The sequence below is a fragment of the Syzygium oleosum genome, unplaced genomic scaffold (assembly GCF_021117445.2).
Source record: "Syzygium oleosum isolate NSW1041296 unplaced genomic scaffold, Sole_v2.1 Sole_v2.02, whole genome shotgun sequence".
NCBI classification, from domain to species: domain Eukaryota; kingdom Viridiplantae; phylum Streptophyta; class Magnoliopsida; order Myrtales; family Myrtaceae; genus Syzygium; species Syzygium oleosum.
The window spans coordinates 17,755,186-17,779,987 of NW_026607486.1; the positions used below are offsets into that span (position 1 = coordinate 17,755,186).

Here is a 24,802-nt window from a genome sequence, read left to right on the forward strand (position 1 = left end):
AATGTGAGCTTGGACTTTCCTCTATCGACCACACATTGTCCAAACTTTGAAGAGAATTATTTTGATTCAATCGTCTCCGGTTTGAGCGGCATTTCACGGAGAAAATTTCGAGCTCGATGACACAACTGGTGAACATTCTCGGGGCTCACCTCGATAGCTCCAATTCGAGAGTCATCGGATAAAAGAGCGCACCATAGAACCTGTAGCATGTAAGAAAGAAAATCCATGTCACCCCATTTTTAATTCAACATTTTCTTAGGTGGGAAAACAAAAATTCTTCCTAGCACTTTTGACTTCAAAATCATGTCGCACCCCATCTCTAACAAAACACAATAATTGACATCACACGCTGATTCTGTCACATGTCTTATGGACTAAGAGTAGATGCCAAACGGATAGTTTCAATAATATGTCCGTATCCGCCGTATAATTCTATCTGCATTTGTCGTAATTAAATGCTTAAGGATCGTATTCTTAAGCGTAAACAAAAAAAGTGTCCGCAACAACACTCGGATAAAATACCGGGACACACCTACGTAACCGTACAATTTGTTGGGAAGCGAACTGCCAACGAAAACGGGCAGTGCGGAGAGAGCGAAAAGCGCCTCTCCGTCTCCTTCCCTCGATCAGCGATCCCCGGCCATGATCCTCGTCGATGGCGTCCCGATCCTTCCCGTCTCCGATCCCGACTCGCCTTCGCCGTCTCAGGTACTTCTCCCTTCCGTAAATCCCCCCCCACCCCCCTCCGGCGTTCGCCTTCGTCCGATCGCCGCCGTCGTCGGACGAAGCTAAGTGAAGTCGATGTCGTTGACCTCTCGTGCGCGGAGGATGGCGAAACAGGGGCGATGTTTCCTCTTGGTTTCGCGGGCTTCGCTCGACGATCGGAGTGGAGAAATGGTTGGGGAAAATCGTGACGTGACGATGACAGTGATCGGAGTACTTCGCCCTCTCTTTTTCTGTGTGCTTGTGAATCTTTTGACCTCAAGCTTTGCGTATGGGATGGCGACGTGGTTTTTGTTTCGAGGAGCTCTCTCGGGCCTCCGTCGAGAGTCTGTCTGGCCGTAATGTGATTGGATAAAGATTGACAGAGAAGAATGTTGAAAAGAAAAAGTTAGTGTTTTAAGCGCTGCCGTGTTCGGGCACTTCTCCTGTGCTTGATCTACGAAACGTCAGTCAGTCGATAGCGAACATAAGATGAGAAATTTCGTGTTTGGCCCGCAAAACCAATCGCCGAAGAGATTCGCTTCGAGTTTTAAGTGAACAAGGTTTGACTTATGCCCTATTGCTTTGATGGGGTCCTGTTATCTGATTAATTTGTAGAAGACATGCGTTGGAAGATCAGCTGGGCCAAAGTTCGTTTGAATCCCAGTTGTGCAAGATAGTTATTGGTATGGTCCATTTGATGCGGCCCATGATTCGAGCACACACCTCGAGTCTGAATCCTTTTACTTTATTTTTTGTTCTTCCACTATACTTCGTCCAGTTGATAAACACCTTGCGATGGAAAAAGAATCCATCAAGCAGTGCGTCGCTCATAAGATTAGCAATGGTCTTTGACATAATCGTGCAAGCAGACACTAGATTGAAAAGCAGCCCAAACTAGTGAAAACTTCGTTCCGTAACAGAAGACAAAGTAAGCATATGAAGCTCCCAGCTAGAATTGACAGAACCATACCATTTCTGAACTTAGAATTATATGATGTGGGCGTCCAACTTGTGCTTCTCACTAGAATTAGTACTAAACATATTGAATTGATAGCTGTGGGTATGGGCATCACTTTCTGTTGTATAAGAATTAGGTAAAGAAACTTGCTGGTGAAAACTTCTTCATGTTCATCTCTTTTGCAGTTTAAGCTCGTTTCATCTGCTGCATATATATCTATCTTGTGACGGCTTCTTCTTTCTTACTTGTCAACAGGTTCTGGAAATCTTAGCTGCTTTACTGGACCACCCATCTTTATTATGTGCCTTGCATTTATTCAAAAATACCCCAGAGAGGAGGTTTTCCATTTCAGAGGAGTCTGGTTTGGGGAGCATTACACAGCCTAAATGTGTTTATGTATTCCAAAGAGAATATGCGATTGTTGACCCTGCTTTTGTGGATGTATGGTTGTTTCCCTTTTGTCTTTCAGAATAATTGGAATGTTTGCTTATCTTTGGAGTACTTTGTTTATTACTTGTGAAACTACTAATGACCGTTTTCCATTCTACATGACAGGTTGCCGGGACTGATGAAGCAACTACATGTGTGGGGCTTATCATTCGGAATCGGTCAAATGGAAAGTACGAAGCAAATGTGGCAGAATTAAGAGAGGCTTGGAAATGATAAACCTGTTGCGTCAGATATATATCCTTAAGTCTGCATGCTCATCTTTTTCCTGTTGAATCTCAGGATTTCTATTGCCCATTTGGATTCTCCAGATATTGTGGAAATGGGTCTTGCTCAGATGTTATCACAAACTTTTGATCACGACTTGCAGGATGAGATGGATGTACTGGTTTTGTATCTTTTATCAAAAAAAGCAAAGCTGTGAGGTTTAACAATTCTTGATTATTTTCACGTTCTTATGCAAAGTCTTGTTAAATGCTGAAATGCAGGTTCATCTTATTGGTGGTTTTGAGGATGCTTCTCTTAAAGTCTGAACCGAGATCCCCTTCTTTGTGATTATCAGCGGATGTACTATCCACTTAGAGGCAAATAAATGAGTTTGTTGTATTAATAGTTGAACTTTGTATGCAGCGAATCAACCGTAGTGATGGATCAGAAATCCATGGAAAAGTGGATGGTTATTCCTTACCACTGTGTATCAAATTGATCGAAACATTGTGGAGGAGACAAGAGAAATTTCATATCCAGACATTCTTTGTGCTTGGCCACAATACCAGATGGGATGCTGATGGACATGCATACCCTATTATTACTGGGTTCCTGGTTAGTGTCTGTTTCAGATGTACTTTTATTACATTGGTACCTTGTTTTAAATCATTTTTTAACATAGAAATGGAAACATAAAAGTAGAGTAATGGAAATGTGGACAATTTCTTTGTCATTCTGGGAGTAAATCAAAGTGATAGAATCTTCTCTCGTGATAAATAGCAGTAGTCTGCATTACCACCTGAGAGACGTACTACATCTAGTGACAAGATGGCCTATTTCGAGTCCAACACTGGCTTCTCATTACAGGACCTAGGTAATGTAATCTAAGCAAACTTGTAATAAAGGAAGCTATTCTATTAATTCCTTGACTGTCTCTTGAAGGTCATGATGTGTCGCATTTTCCTGAATTTCAGCAATTGGAGTTTCCTTATATGTCAATTTTCTGTGTTCCAATAATTTACAAACATGGTATTATTATGGCTGCGCATCAAATGTTTAATATTTTGCATTTCGTCTGTCTAAGTTTGATGTAAACTCTTGTTCATCGAGTGTTCGTCAGGTGGAGACATCCAATGGGTCTGTATTTCCTGCCTGTTTCGATAGATCTTCCAGATGTCCCGATGAAGTTGTCCGGCGAATTCGTATAACTGCATGCAATGATGACTCGACTTGGAGGGGCAAGTTGCTGGAAACCTATCATACTCAAGATGATAAATTCATAATTGCACCTTGCTATTGGTAAGAAAATTGCTATCAAATTTATAGTCAGTATGCATTGCCAAGCACATAACACGCAGACATTGTCCTGCTTTTGCCTTTTAAGTTATTCAAGTTATAGTTATGCTTTGTGTATGTTGTTGACACGATGTAGGTCTTGGCATCAGTTTCACATTGCTTTGACACTGCAGCACCTTTCTGACTCCCAAATACTTCTCACGTGTTCGACTTCACCTTATGCCGAAGGTCCAGATTTTGTTGATAATGAACGGAGGTAAGTTCAAACTAAAGAGTTTGAGTTTTGTCTCAGCAATAGCTGCTGGACTCTCCTCTTCTTTCTGAGTTAGTCAGTATGCTTTTCATGCCTAAATACGACTGCAACCAGACTTAGACGGGTGTTCTGCTGATTAGCCTTCTTCTTTAGCTTAAGTGCCACTTCCATTGTCAGAGAAAATATTCGAAGTAAAGATTTTTTGCTAGTTGCTTCCACATTGGAGGGATATAACTCTTTGAAATCCCTGTGGTTTATATTATGGTGAATTCTCGGTGGCGTAAATGGGTGATTGTTGTAGGTGATTGCTTGCTGTTGTGCTCAATGTGCTGCATATATCATTCTTGCAATTTACCCAGAATTCAGAGAGGGTCTACTCGCACATTGCTTGGTTCTTGCAAACAGATTGCTTATGTCATTTTATATTGATCAGGCAGCTCGATTATATAATTAAACACCCAGATTGGAGGGAGACTTTCCCCAAGGAGCAACCGCGTGTATTTGAGAGGAATGGTCAAGGAGGTTGGAGAAGATGCGGTGATTGACATGAAGTCCCCTGGACAACCGTGAATGAAACTCAAGCTATCTATGGAACTATTTACTTACCTACCTGAAGTTCCCCTTGGAGTACGTACTTGCAAATGTTTACCCAAGAAACTTTCACCTGGGCTTAGCTCTCTCCCAATTGTGTCCACTTTCTCAGCAAATAGCGTAATACGGGGTTGGGCCATGAGGATGATGTTTACGTTGAAAATGTCCTAGTTGCCAGCAGTCCGTTGAGCTGTTTGAGAAACATGTTTGGTTAGATTGTTCATGTAGTCCCATTTGATCTCAAGGTAACCTGACTCTCATGTTAGTGCGTGGCGTCGTACACATCATATATATCTGCCACAAGCACGGTGAGCGCACTTGGTCTATGTAGATTTAGTAGTTCGGGATTTTGTTTTAAGTGACGTCGTAAGATGAAGTTTCCCGAATTTTTGGAGCAAAATTGGCATCTTCAATTGCCTCGAATTAAGCCCTCGTACATGCATTAGAATCATGCTAGCACCTCTTGTATACGGGGGCAGGGCCGACCTGGCTTAATTCTTACTACACTCTGAGGGATTTGTTACTCAGAGCACGGTGCCCTGCAGCTCTAAGGAAGCACTCGAATTGCATAAGTAGAAATGACGATCGGCATCGACCGCATAAGTCGAGAGATCTATCTTCTCAAGACGCTATACCGGTACTTCCATTTCAAGTCGGCATTTTGAAGCGGGGTAACACGCATTCTTGTAGTTTCTTCTAATGTTTCATAAACTGCAGGTATGGCAAATTTAAGCCGAATCGAACTTTCTCTTTCTCGCGGTATTATGTGATCAGAAGTTCTATGAAAATGAATCATATCACCCTTATATACTTGGGCATGTGTAACTTGAGTATAAACAAAAATATTTCCTGAAGCCTTGGTCTATTGAAGTCGATGCTATACAATTATCCAAAAGGGAACAGGACTTACTATTTGTTAGAAATCTTATCACCCAAGTTCCTTTTTAACACCCATCAACTCAGCCAAAAGCATAATGACTGGGGGTAAATTCTTTTTAGACATCTATGGTAGTTGAGAGTAATTGATATAGTCAGAGAAGGCGTTCGTAGGCTTTCAAGATCCTTGTAACATATAATTAGGATATTTCCCAATGTAAAAAATAATTACGATATTTTTCTCAATTCTCTGTATCTTTTAAAATTGCGAATATATCTTCATTGATTGTGCATGTCCCTGATAGACTATAATTAAAATCATGATTATTTAGTGTTCGAAATAAACGCGGAAAAACAAATACAGAATAGAAGGATTTACGTGGTTCGATCACAAGGTGATCTACGTCCACGGGCGAGGCAAAACAAGATTCCACTATAATCAAAGAGAGTACAGTTTTCAGAAGTAAAAAAAACGACTTAACAAAACATCACGGCTCACAAATCTCTCCCAAAACGAAAAATCTCTCTTAATCAATGAAAAAACCTAGCCGCAGTATAAATAGGGCTCCCAAAAAAATTTCCTCGGGAGCTACGCCCCTGAACCCCCCGAGACATTTGTTCGCTTGCTCCAGCTTGGGCGGACCACCATAGAGATTTGTTCGCTTGCTTCGGGTTGGGCTTATCGGCCCAACCCTCCGCATCACAAACTAAATCTCAAATTTTTTTTTTCACTTTTGGGTCGCACAAAAAATATGTCGGGTCGGGTGATGAACTGGACTGAATACATAAAATTCAAGACATATTTAACATTTCGTTACATTAAATAGTTATCTAATAAAGAAATATCGCATTTCTCTCTTCCGCATTAATCTTATATTGGTATCAGATTTAGACAATCCCGAGTGCATCGGGTGCACATTGTGCACCTCTTATCTTGTGTGTTTTGTCTTCTTTTTCAATAACTATTAATATCTCTCTCGCAACGACAATCCTCAACACCGTGCAGTAGCCACGGCAACACATAATATCTACGTAAGCAGCCGCATCAATGTCAATCGGTTCTCTTTTCAACATATCACTTTAGTGATCCAACCAAGCAATTTTTTTTTCTAATTGAATTGAGTGAATGTTAGATATAATTAGGAAGTTTCTCTATGTTAGAGATAAGTAGGATTATCTCTGTTATGAAATACATGAATGAATATTCATTATATTCAATGTACCTATTATGGCACATTCGTAACCTACATACATGAATGAATATTCAATGTACCTATTATGGTACATTTGTAACCTACATTCTACATACATTTCCAATGAATACCCATCTCCCTATTCAATGTATATATTCAATACATTGACATTAATGATATGTGCATCCTTGTTTTCTTATAAATAGAAGCTTAGTTTTGGTCATTGTGTAAAAGAAATTAGAACAGAAGAAGAGAATGAAAGAGGAAACTATACAGTGAAAATAAAATTTCTCCTCTGACTTTCTCTACCATCTTTGGTGTTTATCTACTTTCTCTTCTTAATCTCTCTCTATTCTCTCTATTATATTCTTGCAACGCAATATTTTACAACACGTTATCAGCATGAAGATCTACCAATTGAGTAAATAATTTTTGCAAGAATTATGGCAAATATTGAAAAGCCCAAATTCCACATCCTGGAAGTGAGTGGAAATAATTATCTATCCTGGTGCCTTGACATGGAAATGCACCTCCAAGGGCAAGATCTCGCTAATGCAATTACATAAGACGGAACCTCAAATGCAAAAGATAAAGCAAATGCACTGATTTTTATTCGTCGTCATTTGCATGAGAGCCTGCAGACTCAATATTTATCCGTTCGAGACCCTCAGACCCTGTGGAAGAGGTTGAAGGATAAGTATGATCATACCAAGACTGTTATCCTTCCTCAAGCACAATATATATGACTGGCAAAATCTCAGACTACAAGATTTTAAATCAGTGTCTGACTATAACTCCGCTTTATTTGATATTGTTTCTCGGCTTGAGTTATGCGGTATCAAACTCACTGATGCGGAACTGTTAGAGAAAACTTTCTCCACCTTCCATGCTTCGAATATTGTATTGCAACAGCAATACCGGCAGCGTCAATTTGCCACATACTCTGAATTAATTTCTGTGCTCCTCACTGCTGAGCAAACTAATGAATTTCTGCTCAAAAATCATGATCTTAGACCTGCTGGCTCAAAAGCATTGCCTGAAGCACATGCTAACTCTGAGAAAATTACTGGCCATTTTAAGGGCTACAAGCGCAGACAAGAATATAATCCTCGAAGGGGTGGCAGGAAATTTAACCGCCCTAGGAAATCTAACTTTGGCCCGAATCATGACAAAGAAAAGAAGTCAAAGAATGTGACTAATAAAAGTATTTGCCATCGTTGTGGCATGACTGGGCACTGGTCACTGGTCATGTACTTGTCGTATACCAAAGCACTTTGTTGATCTATACCAGGCATCTTTAAAAAATACGGGCAAGCGTGGTGAATCTCACGTCATTGAAATTAATCCTGCTGCCTTAACCACTGTTGAGGCCAACAATATCTCTGTTGGTGGGACTCCTCTTGCTCCTGAAGTAGCAAATGCATCCCTGGATGTCTCTGATTTCTTTGAGGACCTCTGATTACTTTGATGAGGCATCACACTGGTGGATGATAACTTAGACTTCGAATTTTATGATTCTAATAAGTTCTTTTCTAGTTGCTTTTCTTTAAATGTATTACCTTTTATTGTTATTTAATATGGTTATGCAATGAAATGCTTATGAACTTGATATAATATTTATAATTTTGAAATTTTATTTGATCGTATAATTAATATGAAAATTTTATGATACTTGACACCTGAAGTTGTCAACATAAAAGCAAATGGAAAATACCGAGAAAAAGAAAGATGTTTGTTTGCTTGATAGTGCATCAACACATACCATATTTCGTAGTAGACACTTTTTCTCGAGTATGACATTGCGTAAGGCACATGTCCATACAATATCAAGTCCTATTCCGATTATTGATGGTTTCGGGAATGCCACAATTGTTTTGCCAAAAGGCACCATCCTGCATATTGAGAATACATTTCTAAGCAGTAGATAAAAAAGGAATCTGCTTAGCTTCAAAGATGTACGCCGTAATGGGTACCATATTGAGGCTATTTATGAGCAAAATAAAGAATATATTGGCATTACCTCTTATAAGATGGGCCTGAAGACCATCCATGAGAAGATAGAAGCTTCTTCTATGGGTTTGTATTGTGTCATGATTAAGGCCATTGAAACCTGCGCCATCATATCCTGGAGATTGGTAAACCCTGATCAGTTTGGATTATGGCATGATCGCCTTGGTCACCCTGGCGCTTCAATGATGCGTAGAATAATCCAGAATACAAAAGGGCACCCTTTAAAGGATACAAATGTATTGTTGTCCAAAGATTATAATTGTGAAGCTTGTTCACAAGGAAAACTCATTATCAAACCTTCTATAACAAAGGTTGATCTTGAATCCCATTTACTCTTGCAAAGAATTCAGGGTGATATTTGTGGACCAATACAACCACCAAATGGACCATTTCGATATTTTATGGTACTAGTGGACGCATCCTGTAGATGGTCCCATGTTTGTCTATTATCTACGCGCAATGTCACATTTGCACGTTTACTTGCGCAGATTATAAAGCTCCGGGCACAATTCCCTGATTATCCAATTAAAAGCATAAGGATGGATAATGCTGGTGAATTTACGTCAAAGAGTTTTGATACGTATTGTGCTTCACTCGGAATCGAGATTGAGCACCCGGTCGCATATGTTTATACTCAAAATGGATTAGCAGAATCCTTGATTAAACATATCCAAATCATTGCCTGCACTCTATTATTGAGAACGAATCTCAACGATACAGCATGGGGTCATGCAGTTTTGCATGCGGCAGCCCTAATAAGATTGCGCCCCACTACTAGTCTCTTACAATCTCCCCTTCAAATGGTTCTTGGTTATGAACCTGATATTTCACATTTACGCACCTTTGGTTGTGCAGTACAGGTGCCTGTAGCACCGCCAAAAAGAACGAAAATGGGTCCCCAACGCCGTTTGGGCATTTATGTTGGGTTTAATCCACTGTCCATCATTAGGTTCTTGGAACCAACTACTGGTGATCTTTTTACTGCCAGATTTGCAGATTGTCATTTCAATGAGACTATGTTTCCATCAATTGGGACACCTAAAACTGACATGGCTGCAAAGCAAAAATCAGTTAAGGTTTTCTCTTGGAATGAGAAAAAATTATCTCAATTAGACCCAAGAACTCCTGAGTGTGAAAACGAGGTGCAGCGCATAAGCCATCTACAAGCTATCGCCAATAGACTTCCTGACGCATTTAATGATGCTTCTAAGGTAACGAAATCTCATATTCCAGTTGCAAATGCTCCAGCTAGGATAATTGTTCCCGAAGTACAGGCTAAAATGGATCAAAATCCCCCACATTTGAAGCATGGTAGACCGATAGGATCAAAAGACACTGTTCCTCGAAAACGAAGGGGAAAGAATCAGGAATCCGCTCCAGAAGAGCCAGGTGTTGTGCTTACTCCTAAAGAGCTTAATGCCCCTGAAGAGGCACAAACCCATGAAAAGATCACCAACCCTAGAAATACTGAGAATTCAATTACATATTGTAATAAGATTTGGGATTGGAATGAAATCATCATTGATGATGTTTTTGCATTTTCAATTGCTCATAAAATTATGGATGATGATTGTGAGCCGCAATCTAATATTGAATGCCGTCAAAGGCAAGATTGGTCTAAGTGGGAGGAAGCAATTAAGGCTGAATTAGCTTCCTTAGCTAAACGAGAGGTTTTTGGATCCATAACTCGCATCCCCGATAATGTAAAGCCCGTTGGATATAAATGGGTATTTGTCCGAAAACGAAATGAGAAAAACGAGGTTATCAGGTATAAAGCCCGACTCGTTGCCCAAGGATTCTCCCAGAGACCTGGGATTGATTATGATGAGACATATTCACCTGTGATGGATATGATTACATTTCGTTTTCTCATTAGTCTGGTACTCTCTGAAAGATTGGAAATGCGTCTTATGGACGTTGTGACGGCATATCTATATGGCTCATTAGACTCGGATATTTATATGAAAATTCCCGAGGGATTCAAAATGCCTGATGCATGCACTCCCCGCAACTTATTCTCAATAAAATTGCAAAGATCTTTGTACAGGTTAGAGCAATCCGATCGCATGTGGTATCAACGCCTAAGTGAGTACCTAATTAAGGAAAGGTACAAGAATGATCCTATCTGCCCATGCGTGTTTATTAAGAAATTAGAAACCGGATTTGCTATTGTACCAGTTTATGTCGACGATATAAATTTAATTGGAACTCCAAAAGAATTAGCTAAAACTGCTGAGTATTTGAAAAAGGAATTTGAAGTTAAAGATTTGGGTAAAACCAAACTTTGTCTTGGTCTAGAGCTTGAGCATAAAGCAAATGGAATAATCGTCCATCAATCAGCATACATTGAAAGATTACTTAAATGCTTCAACATGGACAAGGCTCACCCATTGAGCACCCCTATGGTTGTAAGGTCTCTAGATCCCCAAAAGGATCAATTTCGTCCTAGAGAATCTGATGAAGAGATACTTGGTCCTGAAGTACCATATCTCAATGCAATTGGGGCTTTGATGTACTTGGCACAATGTACGAGACCAGACATCGCTTTTGCGATAAATTTATTGGCACGTTTTAGTTCTGAGCCAACTCGGAGACACTAGAATGGAATTAAACATATTTTTCGTTATCTCCAAGGAACCATAGATTTGGGATTATATTATTCCAAGGATTCCACTACCTCTGGTTTAGTTGGATATTCTGATGCTGGATATAGATATGATCCGCATAAAGATCGCTCTCAAACCGGTTATTTATTTTGTTATAATGGCACCGCCATTTCATGGCGTTCTATGAAGCAATCGCTAGTAGCTACATCTTCCAACCACTCTGAGATTATTGCTTTATATGAAGCTGGAAGAGAGTGTGTTTGGTTAAGATCCGTTATAACACATATTCACAATTCTTGTTGTTTAACACTGGTTACAAATTTTCCCACTATAATTTATGAAGATAATGCTGCTTGTGTTGCACAAGTTAGGGGAGGATATATCAAAGGTGATAGGACCAAGCATATCTCGCCGAAATTTTTCTATACTCACGAACTCCAAGAAAGTCGACAAATTGATGTTAAGCAAATTCAATCCATAAATAATCTTGCAGATCCTTTTACCAAATCATTGCCAACGTCAACTTTTGAGAAATTATTATATGGCATTGGTATGCGGCGAGTTCATAAGATCCAAGATTAACTAGCCCGGGCAGTGGCTATATAGCTCAAATTAAGGGTCAGATATTGTGAACTATGCATTGCACTCTTTTTCCCTTTTGTCCGGTTTTTGTCCCATTGGGTTTTTCCGGCTTAAGGTTTTTAATGAGGCAATTAATGCATCCATAAAAGGGAGAGATCATAAAATTTGTGCTCTGTACTCTTTTTCCCTTTTGTCCGGTTTTTGTCCCACTGGGTTTTTCCGGCTTAAGGTTTTTAATGAGGCAGTATCATTCAATGCACATTCATGAATACAATGAATATTCAAGGGGGAGTGTTATGAAATACATGAATGAATATTCATTATATTCAATGTACCTATTATGGTACATTCGTAACCTACATACATGAATGAATATTCAATATACCTATTATGGTACATTTGTAACCTACATTCTACATACATCTCCAATGAATGTCCATCTCCCTATTCAATGTATATATTCAATACATTGACATTAATGATATGTGCATCCTTGTTTTCTTATAAATAGGAGCTTAGTTTTGGTCATTGTGTACAAGAAATTAGAATAGAAGAAGAGAATGAAAGAGGAAACTATACAGTGAAAATAAAATTTCTCCTCTGACTTTCTCTACCATCTTTGGTGTTTATCTACTTTCTCTTCTTAATCTCTCTCTATTCTCTCTATTATATTCTTGCAACGCAATATTTTACAACAATCTCTTAATTCTTCGTATCTCTCAAGATTACACATATATCTCCATTAAATGTACATATCCATATGACTAACTTGTTAACTTAGATAGTCATTCAATAAAAGCATATAAATAATCCCATACACTCTCCATAATAAATACATTTAAATATATCGAAATTTCACATTTCTTTCTTCTGCATTATTCTCATCTATCCTAATTACCTCATTCTTCTTCTCTGCGGATCTTTATGTTTTTTTTTTAAATTGTATTGTAATTGCCACGTAAGATGCAACATAAGGTAATACGTCAGCATTTAACAATCACATATGCATTTCCGTACATATTTCAACGGAAGGACCAATTTTGAACAGAAAAGTATATGATTTAAGGATTCGATTGCACAAATCAAAAAGGGATGGATCTAATTGAAACTTTACAAACTTCCAGGGACTAAAAAAAAAAAACAAGGCAGCCGTTACTTAACATAATTTTATCTCTCTCTGACCGCGACCTCCCTCCCTCTCCGTTTCTCACTCTCTTTTCTCTCCCCACCTCGCCGTAACGCTCGCCGCCGCCGCCGCCGCTGACGCCGGACCTTTTTCGGTCTCCACTTCCCGCTCGCGCCCGCGCCACCCGGCCCACAGCAACCCAGCTCCGCCTCCTTCGTTTCTTTTTTCAGCTCGCCGATTCCGAGTCGCCGCCAGTCTCCGCCGTGTCCACGCCTGGCTCGCCGTTTCGCCGGCGAAATCAAGGTGAACGCGTGATCGCCACGGCCGCTTTTGGTCATGCACTCAAGTTCGGTCATTGGTTTTATATTAGGCTGGAAATTCCAAGAAGTCTGAATTTTTCCATCAAATTTTGGTACTTGGGAGAGCGCGTAGAACCTATGTAAGACTGGTCACTGCTCGGGGAAACACGTTGGCATGATCTTGTTGGGAATTGCTTCTCTATCGACTGCGAGAGAGGAGTGTCCTTAGGAGAATTGCTTTTGAGGTGGGCATAGATTCATTGGCATCAATGTTGATGCATGATGTGCTCGGTTTTCAACTCTGTTCTTCTTGTGGTGATGTCGATACCTTCTGTGGACTCTTTTCATGATATGTGAATTGATTGCCGCGACTTCATCATCTGCATGGAAGCGAAACTTGTTTTCTTTGACCATCATGTATGTCTTGCTCCTTGTTCCAGTATTAGGACAATAATCAGAGTTTTCTTCTTCTTATGCAGGATGAATGGTTTATCTTTTGGAGAAAAGCTATTCATACAAGGGGGCACTGCACAAGACCTTCGCTCCGATGGCCGTAAACGACTAACTTACCGACCCATATATGTCGAAAATGGGGTCATTCCTCAGGTACTCTATAATTGCTGGCAGCACGTAAAAATGCCATGCTTGATAGTTTACATGGTGAGATTTGACCGATGCAAATTTTGTTTTGCACATATGACAGGCCAATGGCTCGGCCAGAGTTAGAATGGGTGGAACTGATGTCATTGCCAGTGTGAAGGTAGTTTAAAGCATGATTCTTTCTTTTTCCTTTTTGAAGGACTTGGCAGTTTGCTGTTGCAGTGGTTTCTTTCTGTTTCTACTCAATCTGCAGATGGATCCTGGTGTTTGTGGTTAATAGTGTGGTTCTCATTACACCCTGCTGATGTTTTCCAGTGCAGGCCGAAATTGGAAGACCAAGTCCACTACAACCCAACAAAGGGAAGGTTTCCATATATGTTGATTGCAGCCCAACTGCCGCTCCAATGTTTGAGGTCCTATACTTTTAATTCTGCTGCTTTCCAACATATCTATTCTAGTCATTTTAGTTTGCATGGATCTGCTAGTTCTAATTTTTCTCCCCTTCCATGTTTCTTTTGAATATCCCTGACTTGGAATAAGCAGAATAAGTGGATTGATATTGGTTGAGATTGAAAGGGTTGGTTTGAAGCCAAATACTGACATTTTGAAACTTTGTTCGTATAAGCTGCACCATGTTTGGTACAGTATGCTTCCGGTACACAATTAGAGAATAGATATGTATATCAGTTTTAAATTAACCTATAGCTGGCTGATTGCTGCCCTCAAACTGAACATTAACTCGGTTAGTATGGGATTGCTTCATGCTTCTATATGGCATCTGGTCTCTGAAGTAGCTTCTTGATATTTTAAATTTTCTCCCCTTGAGCAAGATAAATAGAAACCTAAAAAATACTGACATTCTGAAACTCTGTATAAATTGCACTATGTTTGCTACAGTATGCTTCCAATACACAGTTAGAGAATAGATAAACACATCAGTTTTAAATTGACTGATAGCTGATTGCCTTCGAACTGAAATTTGACTCGGTTATTATGGAGTGGCTCAATGTTCTAGATGGCATCTGGTCTCTGATTTATTTTCTGGATATTCTCAACTTTCCCCCCTTGAGCAAAATCATCAGAACCTAAATCTTTCCTCTATATACAATCAGTTGCAAATTGGATGTTTCACTGTCACTGTCCTTTGCCATATTGTTTTTAACTTCTGTTAGTTTCATCAATGTAACACTGCAGTGCAATTTTATGCAGGGTAGAGGGGCCGAGGAGTTGTCATCAGAACTCTCAGTTGCTCTCCTGCGATGTCTTTTGAGTGGGAAAAGTGGAGCAGGTTTGGTGGTACAGAGTTTAAAATGCCACAAGTTTCTACATAGATATCCTCTATACATTCTCCCTCTGCATTTTCTTAGTGAAAACATAGTCTTCTGTTTTTTTTTTTGGCCACAGGCTATCGAATACGTATTAGTGCCTCTCATTTAAATCACATGGTGTGATTGTTTATATTTCACAGGTGCTGGAATTGATTTGTCATCTCTGATAGTTGTTGAAGGAAAAGTCTGTTGGGATCTGTATATCAATGGTCTTATTGTCAGTTCAGATGGGAATCTCCTAGATGCTCTTGGTGCTGCCATCAAGGTATACCTTTCTCGAGCATTTTGTTTGGTCAAACGTATTCTTAAAATGGTTTTTTGCTCGATAAATTCGGTACCTTCAACACCGTAATTAATTGTGTCCTGATCACAAGGTCCTTTGTTTAGTATGCTCTTAAACTTCTTCTGACATCCCTTGCATTGTTCCTTCTGGGGTGGAGGCTGCTCTGAGCAACACAGGCATCCCCAGAGTTCACGTTGCAGCGGAAGCATCCGGTGAGGATCAACCAAAACTTGACATCAGTGACGAAGAATTCTTACAATTCAACACGTCTAGGGTTCCTGTCATTGTTACATTAACGAAGGTATAGAGACTTAAGTATATCTCCACTTACAGAATTGTTTCAAATTCTCATCTTCTTCCTTGTCCAGGTGGGCAGGCATTATATTGTAGATGTGACTTCGGAAGAAGAATCAGAGATGAGCTCTGCTGTTTCTGTTTCCATCAACAGGCAAGGGTTAATTTGTGGTCTTACCAAGCGGGGTGTCACTGGTTTGGATCCAAGTTTCATACTCAATATGATATCTGTGGCTACGCATGTAAGTGAACAGCTAATCGATCGGTTAGATTCCGAGATATCTGCCGCTGAAGCTGTTGAAGAAGAATGATACTCGTCTAAGTCTTTACCTTCTTTTGGTATCGGTTAGATTCCAAGATATCCGGGCTGTGCTGCACATTCTTCTTTTGCTAATTTTTAATCCACAGTTACCCATATGTGGATGGGAAATGTCTTCAATCTGTTTGTCCTCACTGGCTACTCAGATTGAAGAAGGCATATGATTCTATCAATTTTAGGGAAAATGAGGTAGTGTACAAGTAATAGGATTCAAAATTTCCGTTGGGGAATGCTCTGGGACTTTATTCTCCCATTGTTGTCCATGTAAGTTATTTCTTTGCCATTAAGTTCAACAGTTAATGCTCTCGGTGCACCCTCTTTCTTTGGTTTAAATTTTGAGGTTGCCAACCAAACTAATCGGCCAAAAAATAAAAAAAACTAAAATATTTAAATAAAAAATGCACAATTTCTTCTCAGACTGGCTTAAGTTAAACTGGCTTAAGTTAATCTCCGTTTAGATTGCTTAGCCTGAGAGCTGTGGATAAAACCCGATGAGCGGGGTCAGATTATCTATAATAAAATTTCAATAGGAGACCAGAGAAGGATGAGCTCTCAGTGGAAGCAGTGAATGCAACACAAACGCTGAATCATGTCTATAAGTTTACATGGCGAAGGGGCTTAAGTTTTCTCTGGCCCCCCCAAAAATAAGACACTTATCATTTGTTTGTAAACTGGAAGACTGATTTGCCTGCTGTCATCAAGAAAAAAGAATCAAAAGAATGTGCATTTCAAGAACAAATCAAAAGAGTCTTCAAAAGTCAACTGCTGTTATCAAGTTTCCATCACTCAGTCCTAAAGGATTTACCAAAACCTGCTGGAATTAGAGTTCTAGCTTCCAACACTCCGCACAGTTTCATTGCCAACTGATCTGTCCTACAATGGCGAAGTTCGTGGCAAACCTTGGACAACCTATCTGAATCGGGAAGCATCAACCTATCGACCATTTCCGTGAGGACCTGGACTGCCCCATCGAGATCATCGCACTTTACAAAAGTACACGTCAACATAGCAAGAAGAGTTTCACTCTTTGGATGGCACACGCTCCTTGTCATGCTTCTATATAGCTGAAATCCACCGTCGGGGTTATTCCTGACACACTGCCCTCTAATGAGGGCGGAAGAGGTCGAATTGTTCGGAACTAAACCCTTGCTATCAAGATCTTTAACCAGATATGCAGCTTTCTTGGTCTTGCCATTCTTGCAGATCATAATATCAATGCGTTGTATGTAAATATATCGGCCTTCACTTCGTACTCTAACATTTCTTCAAAAAGCCTCCCTCTCTTTTCGTTGTTAATCATTCACTATATTCGCTAGGCCTATCAATGGTTCAGTTCGGTTCGGATTTCCATGATACCTTAACTAAACCATATGGAATGTCTGCATGCTTTGACTCGAACAGAACCGAAATCCGAATACGACCAGAACCGAAAATGCAGTTCAATTTGGGTATTTTGATAACCGTTTATAAATACATATTGCTAACTTTTACAAGTCACGTAAAATGTTATTTGGTTTCTTTGTAACTGTTGTTAACCATAGTTAATAGCTATAAGTACTAGGATTGTAAGTTGAGCAAAACCACCTCCAATCAATCAATGAACACTAGCTGTTCAATTTTATCTTCCTGTTTCAAAAACCAAACCTTTGGTTTCATGTTTAGGATGGGTACCATCTTGTCAATATTTAGCAGAGCATATTACAGTTTAGAAGGATGTACTCGAAAAAGAACATAATATAAAACTTGGAATAATCACGCTTCAAAAGCTAGCTATTAATGCAAGTGATCCTAAAACCATATACTGCTACATTGAAATCTCTACGACCCAAGTCCTATACCTTTCAATTACGATCGTGACTGCTTCAAAGTGAAATAGCTTCCAGGGAAGCAATTCAGGCTATTAAATTCTCTTCAAGGAAGATGGCGTAAAAAGATGTTTGCACGTATGGAGAAAGATCGAGTTCGTGCATCAATTGACCTACTCACTGTCTAGAGATCTCAGAAACAAAACAATACATTTCATCTAGAGTAAAAACAAGAATTCTACTGTGAACATAATAAAACCGTTCAAAAAGTGAGTCAACTTAAGCAAGAATCTTAGCTTGAGCCTTTATCTTTGTCTTTGCCTTCATGGCCAACAGCATCAGTCACCAAAGCCAAAGGTCTCTGATCAATAACTTCGTCAATGATCCCGAACTCCTTTGCCTCTTCTGGGGTCATAAAATAATCTCTGTCCATATTCTTCTGAATAATATCTACTGATTGTCCAGTATGTGTAGCATACAGCGCATTTAGCGAGTCCCAAATCCGAATTATTTGTTTAGTGTGAATTGTCATATCCTTAGCCTGGCCACTATAGCCACCAGAAGGCTGATGAATCATAATAGTCGCATTTGGCAGAGACCGTCTCTCGCCCTTGGCACCGGCAGCTAGAAGGAGAGAAGCCATGGATGCAGCTTGACCCAAACAAATAGTATTGATGGGAGATTTAATATACTGCATGGTATCATAAATTGCAAGACCTGCAACAAAGCAACTAATCAACAATTCAAATATTTATCTAGAACGGGAATTGAAATGTTTCACAGAACCCAAGCTTCCCAAGTTGATTTACGAGTATAAGCATTCTGCCACACTAATTGCCCTAAAATTTAGCACACAGCCCTACATTGCACTCGACATGCTGTTCCATACACATACAAATACATGTGTAAACATCTTGACTGTTACACTCGAAGTAACTTCACCCAAGCAAACTTTATTTATTATCCGAACAGACTCAGTGAATGCAAGTTAGAACAGATCGCTTACACATAGAGAAGCTTAAAGAACCCCACATTCCAATGAGGTCGGACAGATCAGTTGTACAGACTACTTAACTTCAGAAACTCTAGCTTGGATAAATATTTTCCGAAAGCATGTATGACGACCTTATCTTGAACCTTGTGACAGAACAAAGGGACTCATTCATATTACATCTGGCTGTTAGAACCCTAAATCAAAGAGGGTAAAGTACAAAGTAGACACTGTTGTTGAGGAATAACAGAATAAGTGGTTGGTTGGATATTCAGTATCCGGTCGTGTCTATTGTCTATGATCTGGCAACAGCAACAAATGACCAAATATGGTCCAATCCTTTCATATAACTTCCCTTTTTTCTTGTCCTGTCCACCTTAGCCACATCTAAGATATACCCCTAATCTTTCTCTTTCTGATGATACATCCAATCCAACTGGAAAAATCAATATAATATCCTAACACAAAATGCACTTTTGCAGGAAGAAAAAATTTCAAAGAAAACGGATATCTGTTTAAAGCAACAAGGGGAAGCTAACCTAAGTACAGACATGTGATCTACTACGTCTACGGAAAAAAACTTCAATAGAACAAGATAGGTAGGTAAGAGCAAATGATTCAGTGAACTTGAAACCCAAGATGACCCGTACATAAAACTATTTTTCTGAGACTCAGCTCATCTCTTGAGTTACATCGGTTCACATATTCGGCATTATTTCCATCAAAAAGTCGAACACTGGAAAGACGCAAGTCTTTCGCCAAAAGTGCATCAATAGGTTAGGTCTATCTAGAATTTGTAGCTACGTTGATAACAGGGGCGGCTCGCGAGGCTATCGACTACAGACACCAAGGACAAAATCTAAGGGCTCTGATCAGGAATTGCAGTTACGGCTCGCTTAACTAATAAAGTTTTTTCTTTTGGCCAATTAATTAATAAAAGTTAAGGTTTTGCCTTCTTTTTTTAGGGTCCAACAATATAAGTATGACTAATTACTTTCGCTTCTCCTCATGTCAACCTCTTGCCTTCGATGACAGAATTCCCTCTTCTTCCAATTCACAGGAGCATCGAGTAAGATCATTCTACTGATTACTCCAAAGAAAAAAGATTCTTCCCCTGACTACCTATAGATCCAACAGCAGCCCCCAAGTGCCAAATGCATTTGCCAATCCATCGTCAATTCGCAGATTCAAACATCACTAAACAAAGTATCATCACGCCGCATCAAGTTAAACCTATTTAGCATCCGCAAGCATTCACTTGTCGGCCCAATAGGGAGTCAGTTCTTAACTATTGCAAAACCCGTCATGCCACAAACAAAGCAACGAGCAACCACGACAAGAGAAACGAATCGGGCCTACCCGACGGCCCTTCGCCCGCAGACTTCAGCGGATTCGCCAATCGGAGATCGAGAAGTTCGAAGCAAATGGCAAACAAAAAGAAAGAAGGAAGAAGAAGAAGAAGAAGAGGGTGACCTGCGGTGACGGCGCCGCCGGGGGAGTTGAGGTACATGTGGATGGGCTTGGAAGGGTTCTCGGACTCGAGGAAGAGGAGCTGGGCGACGACGACGTGGGCGGTGTCGTCGGAGATGGGGCCGTTGATGCAGACGATGCGCTCCTTGAGGAGGCGGGAGAAGATGTCGTAGGCTCGCTCCCCCCGGGACGAGTGCTCGATCACCATCGGTATCAAGCTGTAGCTCCTGCGAGCCGCTCCTAGGGTTGCCGCCGCCGACGACGCCGACGCCGCCGCGCCGCCCCTCGCGGCGGAGAGTAGCTGCTTCGAGGTGGAGGTGGAGGTCAAGCCCCGCTTCAGCATCGCCATTGCCATGATCTCCGTCTGGAGATGCGAGAGCGAGAGCGCGAGGCGAAGAAGATGGAAGGGAAGAAGAAATGAGAGAGCAATGCATTTAGGGGTTTTCGGTTATGGGGGGTTTTATGTTCCCGGCATGGGTCATTATTGCGTCATATATTGAGAAATTGTCCCTCAATACATTGGCTAAAATCAAATTCAATTTAATATACTATACTATACTATACTTAGATAATAATTTATGGTAAATGTATACACTTGACTAGGTAGGATCATTTGTCGTGTAAACAACTTTATGATCTCAACTCAATTTGATCTCGACCTTTTAAGAGCAAGTGTCGTGTGCATTGAACGACACCTAAATAAATCTACTTTTAAAAAATAATTTCATGAGTGGCAGCCGGAGTTTGAGCACTTTCAAGTTCAAATGTTTTACATCCGACCAAAACAAAAAAAAAAAAAGTTTCAAATGTTTTGCTTAATTAGACACTTTACTCTTGACCAAGGACGCTGGGCATTTCGAATTTGCTCGGAGCTCCTACTTACAGCCGAGCTCGGTCACGTCTCGTGTTATTACTCGCGAAAGGAAAAATTTCAAACGAAACTGTCCCGGTAAAACCATTTCGAAAAATTACCATCTCTTGAGCAGTTTATTCCAAAAGGTAAAGATTAGAATATTGCACTCTTATTTGTACCAGGATTCTGCCACATTTCGCCGGTCCACAACTAAATTTTGATAAGCACTATAATGTGCCAAAAACATAAAGAAATAGAACGGAGGGTGCATTTTTTTCGAGGAAAAAATTCATAAAAAAAAATATTTTTCGATAAATCATTTTTTGGGAAAATGTTTCCCCCTTTTCAGATTAGGAAATTCATTTTCCTAACTTTAAACATGCATATTTTCTTGGACCGTAAATAGTTTTCTATTGGCTGATCAATTTCAGTAAACCAAATGCATAAAGTCTAGAAAGCTGATTTGCAAAAAATTATTTCGCTCAGATAAATACACCTTAATTAAATGTTCGAGTTCCTCTTCCACATGTTTTGGCTAGGGGTGATTGATTCCAATGCGAGTTAATTCCCACCCTGAAACGGTAAGGTTAGCTCCCAATTTGTGGAACCAGGAATTGGCCTACTTGGTTTTGGAACCGGACCGAACTAACCGGCCTAATGCCCGAGTGGGTCCAGAAACCGGTAGTGCTTAATTGCTTTTTTTTATTTTGTTCTATTCCCTGCAAGACTGCCGCTTAGAGAGTTGAGAGAGGAAAAAAGAGTCATCTCCAGGTCTTCTTGATTGACCCAATATAGAAAGTAAGAACAAGAAAAACAAGAAGTATGGCCACTATGGCATGGCAACATGGACTCCAAGGACCACTTCAAATGCTCCTTTCTCTATTTCTGTTGTGCGGCAAGAGTAAACTTGTGATGGCGTCGAGCGCATCGAGACAGACCGTGAGGCTTGAGCGGGAAGATGAGAATAAACAATTAGGGTTTTGAGAGTGAGAAATTACAAATACAACCCCGAATGTTTTGTAATAATAAGAATTATAAAAAAAAAAAAAACCTATCCATCCCATCAGGGAGGTTCGTGTGGTTCAGTCCGCATCCGGAACCAAATCGATTCTCAACGGTTCCACATTTTAGGAACCAAGAGCCGAACCAGTTTCGGCAGAAACGGCCCAGAACCGATCAGTTTAGTCTAGTTCCCATGCTCACCCCTAGTTCTAGTTTTGGCTCAAGCTAAGGTAATGTTCCTACTAACCGGAGTAACATACTCTATTGTCGAATGACTTAGCACACTAAATAAAAGAAAATGAAGATTTCATCAAACTCAAAAGACATACCACCGATGGATTATCATGGGTAATTTGTAACACTTAAGCGTCTTTTCCATGAAATACATAACAAAAATAAGATGGGACAACATAATCCAACACAAAGGATAAGCTAAGCAGCTCAAAAGCTCTAACGACTTAAAACAGAGAAGTTCCCTTTCCTTTCTTGTCTCCACCAATCTCAAAATGCTTGCACCTCTGTACGAAAACCAATAAAACAAACCGAATCAGAATATGGCAAAGAATTAATCGAACATGGAAATAGAGAAGCATCGCTTGACCGACCTTGATTGGGTGCTGCGAGACGTGTTTGCAACCCTGGCATTGAAGCCTCAGCACAATCTTCTTGGTAGTTTTTGCCTGTGGACAACGGGGCATCAATATAATAGTGTCAACAACTTGAAATGCCAGTAAAAACTTCGAAAAGAAAATCACTCGGTCTTTCCCATAAAACTCTTTTTCATCGAACTCGATTTCAAAGTTGGGTTGTTACGTTCATGAGGATGACTGAAGATGATACTCCTCACCTTTTTGTGGAACACGGGCTTGGTCTGACCACCATATCCTGATTGTTTGCGATCATAACGCCGCTTGCCCTGGGCAGCAAGGCTGTCCTTCCCTTTCTTGTATTGGGTAACCTTATGCAAGGTGTGCTTCCTGCACTCCTTGCTCTTGCAGTACGTCTTCTTCGTCTTAGGAACGTTCACCTGTGTTCACCAGTCAAAGATAATCTCAATCACTTATCTAAACATATGGCAGAAATAAGACTCCGGTGTAACAGGGTTACATATATACTCATAGTCACGAGTGGAAAAAGAAGCCAAAGCAGCAATCGAATATGCATTCTGACTTTGTCTCGATCATCAGTGATCAACAAAGTCATTAGCACTCCCAGAGCTTTGCACAATACCATCTAAGTCAATACAAAATCCTCCCTAGTCCCTAGAGGCCAAAATAAATACGACCCCAGCATTTCTATCAAATAGCTCCTCGAGTGTTGTTTACTTTAAGCATTAATCCCATGCAATTGTCAGCAGATTAAGTTCCTTCCAACGCAAGAATATTTAGATAACCACCAATTCAGAATCACTGTTTACTTTCTCAATCTTTCTAGTCTGACCAACAAATTCCACCCTATACCACCATATCTTTAGCGCTACAAAAAATCTACCAATTCATTGATTAACGAGGACCAGCATTACATTAAAGCTCGTCATAACACCAAGGAACACTTCGATAGATACATGAGGCTAGATCTTACTTCAGTTCTGAAGATGGCAGGTAAAACAACAGATATAGTCCAATTTTTTCATTTGAATTCCCTACTTCCACAGTCTCATCTATGTAGAAATTCCCATTGCAATTCCATCATCTAATAAAAATTGAAAACCGACATTCAAACAGGCAGAGACACCAATAGGAGAGAGCCAATCCAACAACAAATATCTAAAACAAAGCTATCATCGCTAGGCAGTCATGTTCAGCTGGAAAATAGCTCATTTTGGATCATGCCCTCTTCCATCTAGCTTCAATCAAAACTCGCTAGCACTATTAACACCGCAAATCCTCAAAATTCCCGTAAAAGCTTCGAATGCAAACACCCTTCGCTCTTCCAGTACTCATCCGCTGAAGGCGAAGCACTGGAGTTACGAAGAGCACCAGGACAACAGCGATATCGCCACAAGCCCATAGCGATGGAAACGACGACACGACAGTTCCGAACGCTACAATCACGAGTCCCTGTCATCTTCATCCCCATTTCTGAACCGACGAAATAACAGTTCTCGACCAGAACGGGGAGATCAGAACACACACCGCGTGATTGAACGAGCATCAGAGCTGCGAAACAACGGCTAGAAGCAGATATTCACTTACCATGATGACTGATCTCTCCTCTCCTCTCCTCTCTCGCGCGCTCTGTCTTGCTTAAGCTGCGGAGCAGAGAAACCCTAGCTATGCGGAGAAGAAGAAGACGGCGCGTTAGGGTTCTCCAGCCATTTTATAGTTTACGAGCTGAGCTCGGCCCACCATAGAGATTTTAAACTGGGCCGGGCCATACATTTCCATTCGGCCCGCAATTGATCAATAACGTTAAATTCGGCCCACATTCTATCTTTCGTACATTTGGTATTCAAATTCTTCCTCGAGAACACAAAGAATGTATTGTGCATGCATTATTTTTCAACTTGAACAAAATATTTGTGACTGTTAAGCATCGAAACATACGCCTGGCTCTAGCGTGCGCTAGCAAAAAACCAACAAATCCTAGGCTAGTTAGGCCGGAACCCGGTCATAGGTGGCGGGCGCCAAGTTATCGGCGGAAATCGGCAGATCGATGAAAGTCTTCACCCACTCTCGGTCAATCAATGTTCGACCGAACATCGAATT

General features: G+C 40.3%; 5 protein-coding genes across 7 annotated transcripts; 3 read left to right on the forward strand and 2 right to left on the reverse strand.

Moving 5' to 3' along the window:
* Positions 1–478: 478 nt before the first annotated feature.
* On the forward strand, positions 479–4,701 carry LOC115670006 (protein N-terminal asparagine amidohydrolase). Its single transcript, XM_030591192.2, has 9 exons — positions 479–708; positions 1,919–2,104; positions 2,219–2,283; positions 2,393–2,492; positions 2,599–2,637; positions 2,741–2,932; positions 3,438–3,616; positions 3,750–3,869; positions 4,300–4,701. Exons 1-9 carry the CDS (start codon positions 643–645, stop codon positions 4,409–4,411), a joined length of 1,059 nt encoding a protein of 352 aa, XP_030447052.1. The 5' UTR covers positions 479–642; the 3' UTR covers positions 4,412–4,701.
* Positions 4,702–4,844: 143 nt separating this feature from the next.
* LOC115669999 (uncharacterized) lies at positions 4,845–16,286 on the forward strand. 3 transcript variants are annotated; one of them, XM_056304564.1, is made up of 8 exons: positions 4,845–5,128; positions 13,629–13,755; positions 13,853–13,909; positions 14,070–14,162; positions 14,944–15,037; positions 15,218–15,342; positions 15,518–15,661; positions 15,729–16,286. In XM_056304564.1, the coding sequence occupies exons 2-8, from the start codon at positions 13,630–13,632 to the stop codon at positions 15,963–15,965; spliced, it is 876 nt and encodes a 291-aa protein (XP_056160539.1). In that variant the 5' UTR covers positions 4,845–5,128; position 13,629; the 3' UTR covers positions 15,966–16,286. The 3 variants fall into 3 exon arrangements, with proteins under 3 accessions (XP_056160539.1, XP_030447040.2, XP_056160535.1); XM_030591180.2 differs by lacking the exon at positions 4,845–5,128 and adding an exon at positions 12,951–13,153 and having other exon boundaries at positions 14,959–15,037; XM_056304560.1 differs by lacking the exon at positions 4,845–5,128 and adding an exon at positions 13,172–13,394.
* Positions 7,226–7,985, forward strand: LOC130137324 (uncharacterized). The gene is made up of 2 exons (XM_056308109.1): positions 7,226–7,717; positions 7,818–7,985. Exons 1-2 carry the CDS (start codon positions 7,226–7,228, stop codon positions 7,983–7,985), a joined length of 660 nt encoding a protein of 219 aa, XP_056164084.1.
* A 1,652-nt stretch (positions 16,287–17,938) lies between the features above and the next one.
* LOC115672179 (ATP-dependent Clp protease proteolytic subunit 2, mitochondrial) lies at positions 17,939–20,657 on the reverse strand. The gene is made up of 2 exons (XM_030593958.2): positions 20,243–20,657; positions 17,939–18,495 (listed from the first exon to the last, which is right to left on the reverse strand). The coding sequence occupies exons 1-2, from the start codon at positions 20,592–20,594 to the stop codon at positions 18,071–18,073; spliced, it is 777 nt and encodes a 258-aa protein (XP_030449818.1). The 5' UTR covers positions 20,595–20,657; the 3' UTR covers positions 17,939–18,070.
* A 1,742-nt stretch (positions 20,658–22,399) lies between these two features.
* LOC115670862 (60S ribosomal protein L44) lies at positions 22,400–24,453 on the reverse strand. The gene is made up of 4 exons (XM_030592240.2): positions 24,290–24,453; positions 22,942–23,121; positions 22,700–22,774; positions 22,400–22,612 (listed from the first exon to the last, which is right to left on the reverse strand). Exons 1-4 carry the CDS (start codon positions 24,290–24,292, stop codon positions 22,553–22,555), a joined length of 318 nt encoding a protein of 105 aa, XP_030448100.1. The 5' UTR covers positions 24,293–24,453; the 3' UTR covers positions 22,400–22,552.
* Between the last annotated feature and the right edge of the window lie 349 nt (positions 24,454–24,802).